Below are 13,718 nucleotides of genomic sequence, written 5' to 3' on the forward strand. Positions count from 1 at the left end.
TAATAGATTACCTCAGAGACAGATGCCTGGGGCAGTCCAGCCACCCTCCAGGAGAAGAAAAAGCCTCTGCAATGGCACAAATATTTTAGGCCCATGAACTGGAGAGATGTATTTGTCCAGTCTCTGAAAGGAATGCCATTCTGTATTTCATTTGCAACCATTTGCAACCAGGTTTCCAATTAGAAACTCAGGGGAAAAAAATCTAAAACTATCAGAAGGGAAATTGGCATTCATGAAAATTAAATTGGCTTTACTGTTGCACAAAAGGCAGGGGCTGAGGTTTTACATTTAGCACAGTGATCAACTAGCCATATAAAGCATGAACTCATAGTTCACTGAACATTGATAAGGACCTATAATTAATGGCTCAATGGCTAGAACAAATGATGGAATTTCATGCAATTTTTCACGCTTACTGCTTCTTCTGTGATTTGCATACTGTGTATCACATGTTTTGTCAGGAGTCTCAATGCAAAGGCTGTTTTTAGATTTTTTAAATAAATTAACCTGCACAGATGTGTTATTACACAGCTCTGGAGCAGGTGGGATTTGGACCAGGCCCTTTCAAGATATTTTAAATCAACCTGCTCAGTGATGTTATTACACACTTCTGCAGCAGGTGGGAATTGAACACAGCTACCTGGCTCGGTGATAGGGACACTATCACACTGCCATAAAAACCCTCCAGGCTGCTTCTAAATGTACCTGAACAGCAGTAAATCTCTGGTTCTATTAAGGGTGGACAAATTAGTTGAAGGTCTGACCAAGCTATAAAATAGTTTGCTTATTTTGAAACCTGTGCCAATAGTTTGTAATTAATCCATTCATGGTTTAGCAGCATCAAATCTATCAAATTAACTATTTAATTGAATGAGAGTATGTTATGTCGGATAGCTGTAGGAAATTGTTTGAGGGAACATTACACTCATGTAATTAAAAATCAAATAAAAGGTCTTGTTTTGAGTAGCTGTTTCGAAATTAGCACCAATAGAAGCTTAAATTGTTTGGAATTTTATCATTACCTCAGCATGCTATTTGATAAATTGATTATGAAGAGACCGCTGTGCCATTTATTGGGCAAATTTCATCATTGTACTTAGCAGAACATTTATAGTAAGAGGACTTTACTATAGTTTAGCCTCCAGATCAACAAAGAACTGCATGGACACAGAAGTCAGACAAATAGCCTAGATTTTGTTTCCTTCCAAATCTATCCTTCTCCAGGAATTATATTTCTGTAATGTTTCTATTTTTTAAAAAAACCTAAAGTTGTTCTAGGCTTTTTAAAAATTTTATGGCACTATGTATAGGATTGGAGTTGAAGGTAAAACTTCAGGCAATAAGTAAATTAGCATTGCATTGGGGAAGGTTGAGAGAACCAATACATTATAATAGATGCCAGTCCACATCCTGGATATCTGGATCAGCAATAGTCAAATTCAGAATAAGGTGAGCCTTATCCACAATACTGATGACTTGTAAATGATCATGATTCACAAAAAGGGAGGGGGTGACAGAAAAAAAATCTCTTTCCTGTAATGATATTCTGGTGTTATATAAAAGTAACACAAACAAGTTATTGTGGATTCTGTTTTCTTGAAGATATCTGGTGGGTTTATTTACTCAAGGCACAGGCTGCATTTGGAGATTACAGCGTTTATTGATTAAATTAATTAATTAATACAGTAATCTCCAAACACAACCTATGCCTTGAGTGCTACATTGCAGGTAGCCTATGATCATGTGACAACATTTGGGTACTTGGCTCATTCCACATTAATCTCTTAAAGGAATAACATGCCAAAGATGATAAAACAACAACACCAAGAAACCTCAGATTGGAACAATAAAACATAACCCATAAGTGGCAATAAAGTGATGAGTTTTAGGTGAGCTGATGACAGGGCATTATTTAACAAGTTTCAGAGTTTGTAAGTTTCTGGTCAAAACTGATTCGGACTAATTGTGAAAGACTAAATGATTGTTTAGAGATGTTCAATTGATTGACCCATCAGATTCTTGTCATGTTTCGAATGCTTGACCATTGTAATAGGTGAGGTTCGTATTTTTGTTTTAAAAATGTTTCCTCATCATGGTTAACCCAGTAATACTGTACAATTCAGTCTGAGACAGCTATAATGTAATCTTTTTGAAATTATAATTGGAATGAGAATGAAATGCATCGCAGCAACTGTCATAAACAAAGGACATCAGATAATAGTTAGGTTGTCCTTTACCTGAAAGTGTGGTTCCTGGAGAATCTGAGTGAGTTCAGCTGCAGAATCGTTTTCCTTTGCAATTGGGTTGATATCATCAATGATCTCCTTCACTAACTCCAGGTTATTATCACGTACAGCCTCCAGCTTTGTGTCTTCCAACTTTTCATGGGCCTATGTGATAAAAATAATGATTTATTAAAAACAGACGCAGAATGAGTTCCCTATCAGTAATAAGGGAATGACTAAACATCAATATTTCAGCTTTATATATTGTGAATGATTTATGCAACCACATAATTCCCCTCTTCGGAGAGGTGTGACCAATGCACACACCATGACCGTCAGATAAAGGGGCACAGGTTCAAATGAATTAAATCTGAATTTTAGATAGAAGAAAATTCATCATCACTTTAAAAGTGGTTAGTATCTATAAAAGGCTTCCTAGAAGGGGTAGTGGAACCAGAACCCTGGAATCATATAGGAACAGCTAGTTACACAACTACTTTTGTATCGAGGAGCTTGAATGGTTTTGTTTCTGTCTTGCGATTTTACAATCTTCTGTTTGTGTTCTGGAATAAATTAATTTATTAAAAATGATTGTGTCCATATATTGTTTATTCAACACCAGAATGCAATTGATGAATAGCTTAAAGTGATGGGTGAGTGCTTTGTTGAGTGTAAATGTTGCTTCATCCATTTCTCCACGGGTGTTGCTTGACCTATTAACATCCTTCAGCTGAAAATACATAATGATCTGAGCTGCAGAAATATAGAAATACAATTTCTCCTGTGAAGTGAAGACAGAGTAACATTCAGAAAAATTATAGATAAAAGACATGGACAATTGGATCAGAACACACAACATTAATTCTGTTCTTATTCAAAAGTTTTAGTTTCTATTTTATATTCTTATAAAACCTATACTTTGATCTTATCATATTGCATCAGGAAATTTGGGAAACAATTCATTGATGCTTGGGAGTTTATAGCATAGGAAGTTGCCAGCCTAAGATACTACAGTGTCACCAGTAATGAGAGGTGTAATTTTTTATAATATACATATCGGGTCAAGGAAAATTCAAGTTGTGCACCTTACAGTTTCCCTCTTGTGAATTTGGATCAGCGCAGCACAAGACTTCCAGAGATATCATGTAACATTGTCAAAACTCTCCAACCCAAACAAGGGAAAGTACCTGACACCTTGAATTCCAAGGTTTGGTTGGAGATAGCCAAATATTAATTGTGGTCCTCGGCTTTGGTATTCAAACTTGCAAAAATTGGGGAAAAAAGACAGTTTTTGATCCATTATTCAATGAATGGACTAAAATTTGTGCACACATGGAGGCTGTTGATAAAAAATGAATAACATTAAAGTATTTGCCACAGAAAGAATAACAACCGCAATGAAGTTCAAAGTATCCTCTGTACAAGAATAAATGCATTTTATTTTTCTCAAATAAGCCAATATGTCTCCATGGGCTTAACTCCCTCAGGTATTTCCCATTAAAATTGAAATCAGTAGACACACACATACCCATGTCACATTATGATGCTTATCAGTTCTTCAAAATAGAAAGTAACCATCAGTGACATTAATTTGCCAGTAGAATCTCCCGGAGCTTTGCTAATCCCCAAATTAATTTAAAACTTTTATTTTATTATGGTTTTTTTCTAAATTATCATTGAAGTAACTGTGTCAATTTCAAATGCCCTGGTCAGCTGGAAAATGGTCAGCAGTTGGCCATGGTTTTTGTCAACTTTCTGATGTTGAGCAGTGATTAATCTGTTGTTTAATGTGGTGAAGGATACTGCTCATCTGTTCACCAACAACACAGGGTTCAAGCTCAAACTCAGCAGCAGAACCAACAAAGAATCCGAAGTTAATATAAATGGATTTTGCAAAGGTTCATTTCAATGTAGTAAATTAAAATTGATTTTGCGATATTAACTGTCTTAAGGATGACTGCATTCATAAAACATTCTTTTGCTCTTTACATACAGACTTAATTCACTTTTTATAAAGTTTAACACCTCCATGTAAATAATGGACAGAGAAGGATGACACAAAGACATTGTGTTGAATTGAAGGTTTCCCTTCATGAGGGCCTTGCAGGTTAACTCGTGCAATTGTCCCAAACTTGCCTTATTAAGTATCATGCCCCATGGTGCCCTTTTTGTCTGATGCCAACATGATTCTCCCACTCACCACAACCTGACATACTTACTGCTGGTACAATATCCCAGGATTCCTGGTGCTGTTGCCATCTTTAAAAGGTCATTATGTACCTTGTTAAGTGCTAGCAATTCAGAGCTTACCTTGCACAGTTTATAACATTAGTCCCAGACATGGCACATAGGAGGAAATTTATGAACAGCACTCTAGAAAGGGTGGTGCAGAGGAGAACCATCCACTTTTGCCAGGATTGACTGAGGTAGCCATGACACCATACCATGTCAATCTGGTTCAAGGTTGTCACTCTGCTCCCTTACATTCACTCTATCTCTGCTGCTACACACACCTCCTGCCAAGGTTCATGTTCTATCACTCTCACTGTCACATGCAACATCTTCTCTCACTTGTTCGAATCCATCAATTTCCCAAACCACTAACTCATTTACGCTGCCTACTCACTCACTCAGGACACCTCACCACTTTTCCCTTGACCTGAACCAGCACAAACAGCTGTACCAGTCACTTTCATCTCACTCAGTCCCTTCCTTGTCTCGTTCTAGGAGAAAACAGTGCATGACAGTGCAGAAAGAGCAAGATGGGAGGTGGGCTGCCTGTCATTTAGCTCCTCACCTCGCCACAGGGATATGATCCTGACTGTGTCTGTCCCAAGCACACGACTGACCATGTCCACACTCCTAGACTAATACTGCAAAAGCCCTTGACGGACTGAACATGACCCCTGACTGAGATGGCCATTTGGACTTGACTAAGGACTGGAGACATGGCCATTAGAGTAATGCACATGCAGTGTGCTTTTCCCAGAGGCTGCTGACACTTGTCCTAGGTGTGACATTGATATAGCTTGGTAAACTGTTTGTGGATGTCTCAAGGAGTAAGCAGTGAATTGAAGTCACCAGGTGCTCACTCTGATATCCATATCGGCACACAGAGAATGGTTTGTATGTGGAATGAATTGCCAGAGGAACTAATAGATGCAGGTACAGTTACAATATTCAAATGAATTTGGACAGGTGAAAGAATAGGAACGGTTTAGTGGGACTTGAGCCAGACACAGCCAAGTGGGATTGGTTTAGTTTTGGATACTTGGTCGTCAAGGACAGTGCTGTATGACTCTAATTCTCAGTGTTCAGCTTCAATCTGGCAAGTGGGAGCCTGCATTTTCATTTGAGATTAGGTACTATTGTAGGTGATACTAATTGATAATTTCCCTTTAATAGGCCTCTTGCTACTCACGAGTGACAATCTTGTCTTGACATTCAAGGCTTAGGTCTTCATATAGCAATGGCCCTTGCTCTATATCTCACCTGAATTTTCCAAATGTCTTGCCACAGCCCATGTCATTCAGGGAAGATTTCATTTATTAAATTATAATCCTCTGTTTTACCAAGAGTTCTTTGAATCATAGAATCTCTACACTGCAGAAAGAGGCCATTCAGCCCATTGGATTGACATTGACCCACCAAAGAGCATCCCAACCAGACCCACCTCACCTACTCTATTCTTGTAACCTCACATTTCCCATGACCAATTTTCCCCAGCCTGCCCATCCCTGGACACCATGGCCCAATTTAGCATGACCAGTCCACCTAACCTACACATCAATGGACTGTGGCAGGAAACCCAAGTAGACACAGGAAGAACATACATACTCCACACAGATAGTCACCCAAGACTGGAATCGAACGAGGCACTGTGCTGGAGCAATGCTAACCACCGTTCCACCCATAAATGATTTGATTTGGTTTGACTTATTATTGTCACATATAGTGTGATACAATGAAAAGTATCATTTTGCATGCTAACCTGATAAATAATTCCTTAAATAAGTACATCAGGGCAGTAAAATACAATGCAGAATGTAGTGTTACAGCCACAGAGAAGATGCAGAGAAAGATCAACTTTAATATATGAAGGATCCATTAATTAGTCTGATAACAGCGGGGAAGAAGCTGTTCTTAAATCTGTTGGTATGTGTTTTGTATCTTCTGCCCATGGAAGAGGGTGGAAGAGAGTACAACTGATGGGAGGGGTCTTTGATTATGTTGGCTGCTTTCCTGAGGCAGTGGGAAGTGTAGGCAATGTCAGTGGAACGATAATTGGTTTTCATGATTGACTGGGCTGTGTTTACAACTCTGTAATTTCTTGCAGTCATGGACAGAGCAGTTGCTCTGATGCATCTGGATAGAATGTTTTTTATGGTGCATCTGTAAAACTTGGTAAGAGTCATTGTGGACTGGACTTCCTTGGCACTTTGGGACTGAATTTTGCAATGTCTATGTATCATGTCAGGCAACCGAATATTTTCATAAACATTTGGAAGTAGAGGCATTCCTGACTGTGTTTTCCTGACTATACATTGAATGGACCAGGACAGATTGTTGCTGATATTTACTCCTAAGAACTTGAAGCTCTCGACCACCTCCACCTCAGCAGCATTATTCCAGGCAAGGGCAAGTCCTGCTCCTGAAGTTGACCCGTTCTTTCGTTTTGCCAACCTTGAGGGAGAGATTGTTGTCTTTACCCCACGCCATTAAGATTTCTCTCTCTTTCCTGTGCTCTGTCTCGTTGTTGTTTAAAATTCAGTTTACTGTGGTAGTGTCATCAGCAAATTTACAAATGGAGCTAGAGCTGCATTTGGTCACACAGTTTGTGAGTATATAAGGAGTATAATAAGGGGTTGAGTACATAGCCTTGTGGGACACTGGTGTTGAGGATAGTTGAGGAGGAGGTGTTGTCACCTTCTTCAATGTCTCAGGCTCACTGAAGGCAAATGCCAGTGAAAGTGCATTTCTTATTCATTTAAGTTCAGTAATAACTGATTCAAAGTGGTTAATGTTCTAGACAAAAAAATAATTAAAATTGTTTTGTATTTATTCAGTTATTCAATCTAATGTGACGACAAAGGCTTAATTTTCAAATGCACACTTTTTGCCAGAGTAACTTTGCACAATTAAAATTAACACAGTGAATTACTTCAGGCCAAACGTTTATGAAAATATTCCATTGCCTGGCACGATGCATTGACATTCCAGTATTCAGTCCCAAAATGCCAAGGGCATGAGTTTGAACTCCCACCTTATTCAGTTCCAGCATCAAGTCGATACTGGGCATATTCTGTTCCCAATCTGCAGCCCTGTGAAAGACATGGTCCTAAACAAGGTTACTTAAATAAAGAGTTACAGAGGAAAATTTTGTCAAGTTTCATTAATCCAACTTGCATAGTAATCTTTCTGCACCAATGATTTCCCTAACGTCATCCTATAAGCTCAAAATTAACTTAATGTTTTAAAAATTGTTCTTGCATTGTGGCTGACAAAATTTATTGTGCACGACAGCTCCCCTCAGAACATTACAATGGATCTTCCTGCACTCCTGCAGTTCTCACATGAACTGTACTCCAACGAGAATACTAAGTCATGAATTCCAATACTTTCTAGGAGAAAGTGAGGACTACAGATGCTGGAGATTAGAGTCAAGAGTATGGTGCTGGAAAAGCACAGCAGATCAGGCAGCATTCGAAGAGTAGGAGAATCGACGCTTTGAGCAAAAGCCCTTCACCAGGAATGCGGTTGTAGGCCGAGGGGGTGGTGAGATAAATGGGAGGAAGGTGGGGCTGGGGGGGGAAGGTAGCTGAGAGTGTGATAGGTGGATGGAAGTGGGGGTAATGGTGATAGGTCAGAGGGGAGGATGGAGCGGATAGGTGGAAAGGAAGATGGACAGGTCAGACAGGTCATGAAGGCAGTGCCAAGTAGGAAGGTTCGATCTGGGATAAGGTGGGGGAGGGGAAAAGAGGAGACTGGTGAAATTCACATTGCTGCAATAGGGTTGGAAGGTCCTGGGGCGGAAGATGAGACGTTCTTCCTCTAGATGTCAGGTGATAAGGTAGTGGCGATAGAGGAGGCCCAGGACCTGCATGTCCTCAGCAGAGTGGGAGGGGGAGTTGAAATGTTGGCCACGGGGCAGTGGGCTTGGTTGGTGCGGGAGATGTTCTCCTTAGCTCTCCGCAAGCAGGCATCTTGTCTTCCCAATATAGAGGAGACCACATTGGGAGCAACGGATACAGTAAATGACATGTGTAGAAGTGCACATAAAACTTTGGTGGATGTGGAAGTCTCCTTTGGGGTTTTCTCATTGACTGCTGCCTGATCTGCTGTGCTTTTCCAGCACCACACTCTCAATTCCAACACTTTCACCCAGTGACATCACGGGGATAGTTGTGTAGATCTATATCAATCATCCAGCAGATGGCGCTTCAATAATCTTGCTGCTCTTGTCCTTCTCACTGATACAGTCTGGGACCTTCCTGTTTATGGGCAATTCCAAAAGCATTCGAGTTTCCAAGTGAGAAATATGGCCTACGGACATGAGAAAGCCAGTCGAACTGCCTAGTTATCAAGTAACTGATTGACTACTGATGGGCTTTCAACTGGCATCACAGCCCCGAGTGAGGAGGGTTGGGTCACCATTAGCTGCCCGTCATGAACCAGAACATTTTGGAGGCAATGGCTGATGCTGGGACAACATCCCAACCAAACAAACACCATCACAACCTTTCAGGACAAAGGATTTCCCGAAGGAAAGGAAACCATTGTTCGGGAGGATCTCATGGAGTCATGGTGATGGGATAATTGGTCAGAGTGAGTGAAAACAAGGGCAGGGTGGTGGCTGCCAGGGACAGCTCCTCTGCCAGAATTCCAATCCTTTAACTGTACCCAGGATACTGCCAATTGGGGGCCACCCCGATGCTGACAGCCTTACAGTGGATAACCAGGTGGGTAGCTAACTCTTTTCCTCCTGCCTGGAGCAGTAATAATTGCAGCTTGGGTGAAATGAAGCCTTTAAGTAATTATTCATTCTCCTTAAAGACCTCAGTTGGCAGTGTAGACAAGCAGGAGGCTGAAGAACATAGCAAGCCAAGAGATGGAGAAGTCAATGTTTCCGGTGTAACCCTTCTTCAGGACTGCAGTTTCAGCATCTGCAGTTTTTTGTCTCATTTGGCAGTGTGACAGATAAGCAAAGCCGCAAACCTTTGACCCAAAATCTAATTAGGACAAGATCAGGAAGGGTTTGGTTTGGTGATGATTCTGCCTAATTACCACCCTCAGGCCTGGCAGAATACTGTGCTTCCAGTGATCGTTGGATTAAGAAGTCTTCTCTTTGATGAACTGCTGCAGTAAATCCTGTGGAGAGGCCTAGTGTGCTTTTGACTGAAGTGGTTAAGAGCAGTGTTAGGGTCACTGACCAATAAGGTAATTTATTCTGAATGGTGTTGCACATCTGGAGTGTTCCTTTGGCTGCAAACACACAGGATGACGAATCCATCATACTGAAACAGACATTAGCTTTAATGTGTGAAGTGTGCAGGTGACGTTAAACAGAAACACCCTTAGCACTGGGCAAAAGACCTAGAATTACTATATCTCCTTTCCGCAGGCTAAAAATATTCAGCTGATATTTCAGCGTGTGCTGTTTTAATTTACCACAGTTGCAAACTGCAAATTAACTGATATAATACAGACTTTCCAAGTCTCTTGTCACATTCCCAGTGGTATGCATATAATTTACATCTTTCCCATATCAAAAACAACTGCCTTGAAGCAGTCATTATGAAATCTACACACACTCTACCGATGAACTATACTGAAATTAAAATTGCTTTCTGAAGCAAAATATAACTTGAAATAGTTTTTACTTCCAATGGTGAAAAAGATCAGATTTTATCACAACCAGTACTGCAGGGAGTCAAAGTGATAAAATGGATCCTCCTTTTTAAAATTCCAAACAATTCTGCTTAGTAGAGCTTCGATTCTAGTCTGAAACTGAACTACAGAATGAGGAAGATTATTCGGCCTTACATTTCTTCTATTGTGAAAGCTCCTTAATCCTCCTCTCTGAATGTGGCGATCACTTGTAGGTAAGCCAAAAAGATGATGAGGTTCTGCAAAATTCCTCGCAAACACCAGGGATCACGACAAACCATTTTGAGAGTAACTGACCTTACCATCCTGCACACTTCGGTGAAGATTTCACATCACAGTGTTGATACTTCAGCTTCAGCACAACAGTAATCACATGCCACATGAAAACTTGCTATTTATGAAGTACATTTACTGTTAATTAAAGTGAGATAGTTTGCGGCATTGCAATTCATCATTTTTCAGGGAATCTGACGATGAAGGTCATAGGCTTCCACACTTGAACTGCTCCCTCTGAAAATTCGTCACAAATAACTTCCAAGTCACTGATGTCTAGCTGCTGCAATGAAACATGCAGCTAATGTATAATGTAGTAGAGCTGCCTGCCCACTTAAATTATTGTAAATAGCAGGCAGTATGAATGTTACATCCTTCCTGAATCACGAATAGGTCTGGTTTTGGGCACAATCTGATTTCTAGGCTGTCAAGGTGAAGTGGGAGTTTAAAACCTATATGGTCGAGATATTGAGTTTAATCAGAGTAAAATAAAGCATATCAGTGTAATGATTGTATTGAGGTCAGCCAGGTGGACCCCATAGATTATGAGCTCCTTCATTAGATCAGATAAACAGCTCCAATCAGGGAGCCTTGTCTGACAGATGTAAACAGGAGTGTTCGAGGTTCTGTCCACTCTGAGAGCTGGCTCTGAGGAAGCCAGAGCAGTGTCAAGTACCGTGCATGTGCAAATAAAAGTTGATTTGGTGACAGGATACCAACCTCTGTGGAGTTCTCTCCATCAGATCAGTAAAAATAAAAAATTAACTACAATAAGGACTGTATTATCAATCCAAGTCAACAGCAAGACTAGCATGTGTAAACAGCTCTTTCTAACTTCTTCTTGCTCTTAAACACTTAGTGCCGCACATCTTCACAATTTCTCAAACTACCCAATAGTATTTGCATGGGTCTACGCTTAGGGGTTTCTCTCCAGCACTAACTGCACTAAGGCCCTAAAGTCTCTTCATTCTCTCCATTTCTCTCTGATGGCTTTGGATAGATTATTGATGGGTCTTTAATTTCCCACCAATGTTTAGACACCTTGCATGAAAGGAAATCTCAGTCTTTATGTAAACCAGTAGGTAAACATCTGCCCTAGTATTATCCCTCAGCTGTGAGCTTCTCCAGCATTTACATGTTGCTTGTGTTCCTGAGCAATCTGACCTTTCCATTATCTTTCCTTATCTTTCTGTCGTCTTCCTCCTGTAACTGGTTTTATGATTTTGTAAAACTGAAGGGCAGAAGAGGGTCAACTGAGGCGCAGTTGGATGATGCACAACACATAATGATTGCAACTGATTTTACAATGAATGTATGAAGATGGCACAAGACTGGGGCTACAAGAAGGACAGGCAGACTTTTGTTTCTGAAACGTGATGTTGTTTCCTGTGAAACAAAACTTACAGCAATAACCTGCCATTTTAACATATGTTTATTCTTAGCAAATTTCTAATTCCTACTTAAGTCCTGGCATAATGCTTGAATTCAGAAACTTTTCACTGAGTGATGAGAGTGGTACTATTGCACCATGGCTGAGAATTAATAATTTTTAAACAAAACAAAAGTACGTTTCAAAGTTAAATCACAAGATTTGACATCCGAATAGGAGGAAGCATAATTCAGCAAAATGCACCATCAAAATCAATAGCAATTCTTGTTCCATCTCCTAGTCATCTCAGTGTTCAATGTCCTTATGTTCAAAGTGTTGTTTAGCTCCAGGACATTGGAAAAGCAATTTTCAGTGCGATTAGGAACTTTGCCAAATCCACCAGGGGCCATTTTCATTAAAGATGTCAAACTTCTTAAAAATTGCAAGAAAATCTTGAAAATAAATATACTAAAAATAACCAGGAGATGCTTCAGGTAGGAAAACTGCAAGTTAAAGCACAAGAATTTTATGTTATGCTCCCTATCTAAAAAAAGGTAAAACAGACTCCAACAATATCCCTTCAGATTCCTGGTGTAGAAATTGGTCAGTGACTAGCAATGAATGTTTGAACTAGCAGACACTGGACTGGACCTCAGAACTCATTAGTTGGGTAAGGTGCCAACACTATTGCAGTTAGCTTGACTATGGTTTGTAATTAATCTTAAGCCCTTTGCTTAGTTTGTGGAGGCCCAGATCTAAGTCCTGAGAAAGAGGGCAGTGATTGGGAGGCTGTAGATTCACAGATCCATTCTATTCCCCTTGACTTTAAAGCAATGGCTTTTAGACTCTAGATAAAATGTATCTGTTGGTGTGAGCTGACAGATTTCCTTCCCTGAAGCACATTAGGTGAACCAGGTAGGTTTTTGCGACAATCAACAGTGTTTACACGGTCAATAATTAGACTTGATTTTTATTCCAAATTTTTATTGGATTTGAGCCCATGTCCCCAGAACATTAACCTAGGTTATTAGTTCAGTGATATTGTAGCTACATCAACATCTCACCCAAAATGTCTGTACATGGGAAAACAATTTCACTCAAGGGCCCTTATTAGGTCCCTCAGTCAATTCCCGGAATGGCGGGACTAACTTACGCTGAAAGATTGGAGTGACTGGGCTTGTATACGCTTGAGTTTAGAAGGCTGAGAGGGGATCTGATTGAGATGTATGAGATTATTAAAGGATTGGACACTCTGGAGGCAGGAAGCATGTTTCAGCTGATGGGTGAATCCCGAACCAGAGGACACAGTTTAAAAATAAGGGGTAGGCCACTTAGAATGGAGTTGAGGAGAAACTTCTTCACCCAGAGAGTGGTGGGTGTATGGAATGCTCTGCCCCAGAGGGCAGTGGAGGCCAAATCTCTGAATACTTTCAAGAAAGAGTTGGATAGAGCTCTTAAGGATAGTGGAATCAAGGGTTATGGGGATAAGTTGAAACTTTATTGCTGGAACAGCACAGCAGGTCAAGCAGCATCCAGGGAACAGGAGATTCGACGTTTCGGGCACAGGCCCTTCTTCAGGAATGAGCAGAGAGTGTTCAGCAGGAGAAGATAAAAGGTAGGGAGGAGGGACATGGAGGAGGGGCGTTGGAAATGTGATAGGTGGAAAGAGGTAAAGGTGAAGGTGATAGGTCGGAGTAGGGTGGAGGCGGAGAGGGCAAGAAGAAGACTGCAGGGCAGGAAGGCGGTGCCGGGCTGGAAGGATCCGGCGGAGACAAGGTGGGGGGAGGGGGGAGGAAGAAACTGGTGAAGTCCAAGTTCATCCCCTGCGGTTGGAGGGCTCCCAGTCGGAAGATAAGACGCTCCTCCTCCGACCGTCGCATTGTTGTGGTTTGGCGGTGGATGAGTCCAATGACCTGCATATCCTCGGTGGAGTGGGAGGAGGAGTTGAAATGCTGTGCTACAGG

General features: G+C 40.8%; 1 protein-coding gene across 7 annotated transcripts in view; it reads right to left on the reverse strand.

Annotated features, from left to right (window-relative positions):
• mpp2b (membrane palmitoylated protein 2b) overlaps positions 1-13,718 on the reverse strand; it is a 536,989-nt gene that overhangs the window by 71,153 nt on the left and 452,118 nt on the right. For all 7 annotated transcript variants that reach the window (XM_043675077.1, XM_043675076.1, XM_043675075.1 and 4 more), the window contains one exon: positions 2,238-2,390. In XM_043675077.1, the coding sequence (XP_043531012.1) occupies positions 2,238-2,390 (153 nt within the window). The remainder of the gene's footprint in view (positions 1-2,237; positions 2,391-13,718) is intronic.

This window comes from Chiloscyllium plagiosum, chromosome 33, assembly GCF_004010195.1.
Source record: "Chiloscyllium plagiosum isolate BGI_BamShark_2017 chromosome 33, ASM401019v2, whole genome shotgun sequence".
In the NCBI taxonomy this organism is placed as follows: Eukaryota; Metazoa; Chordata; class Chondrichthyes; order Orectolobiformes; family Hemiscylliidae; genus Chiloscyllium; species Chiloscyllium plagiosum.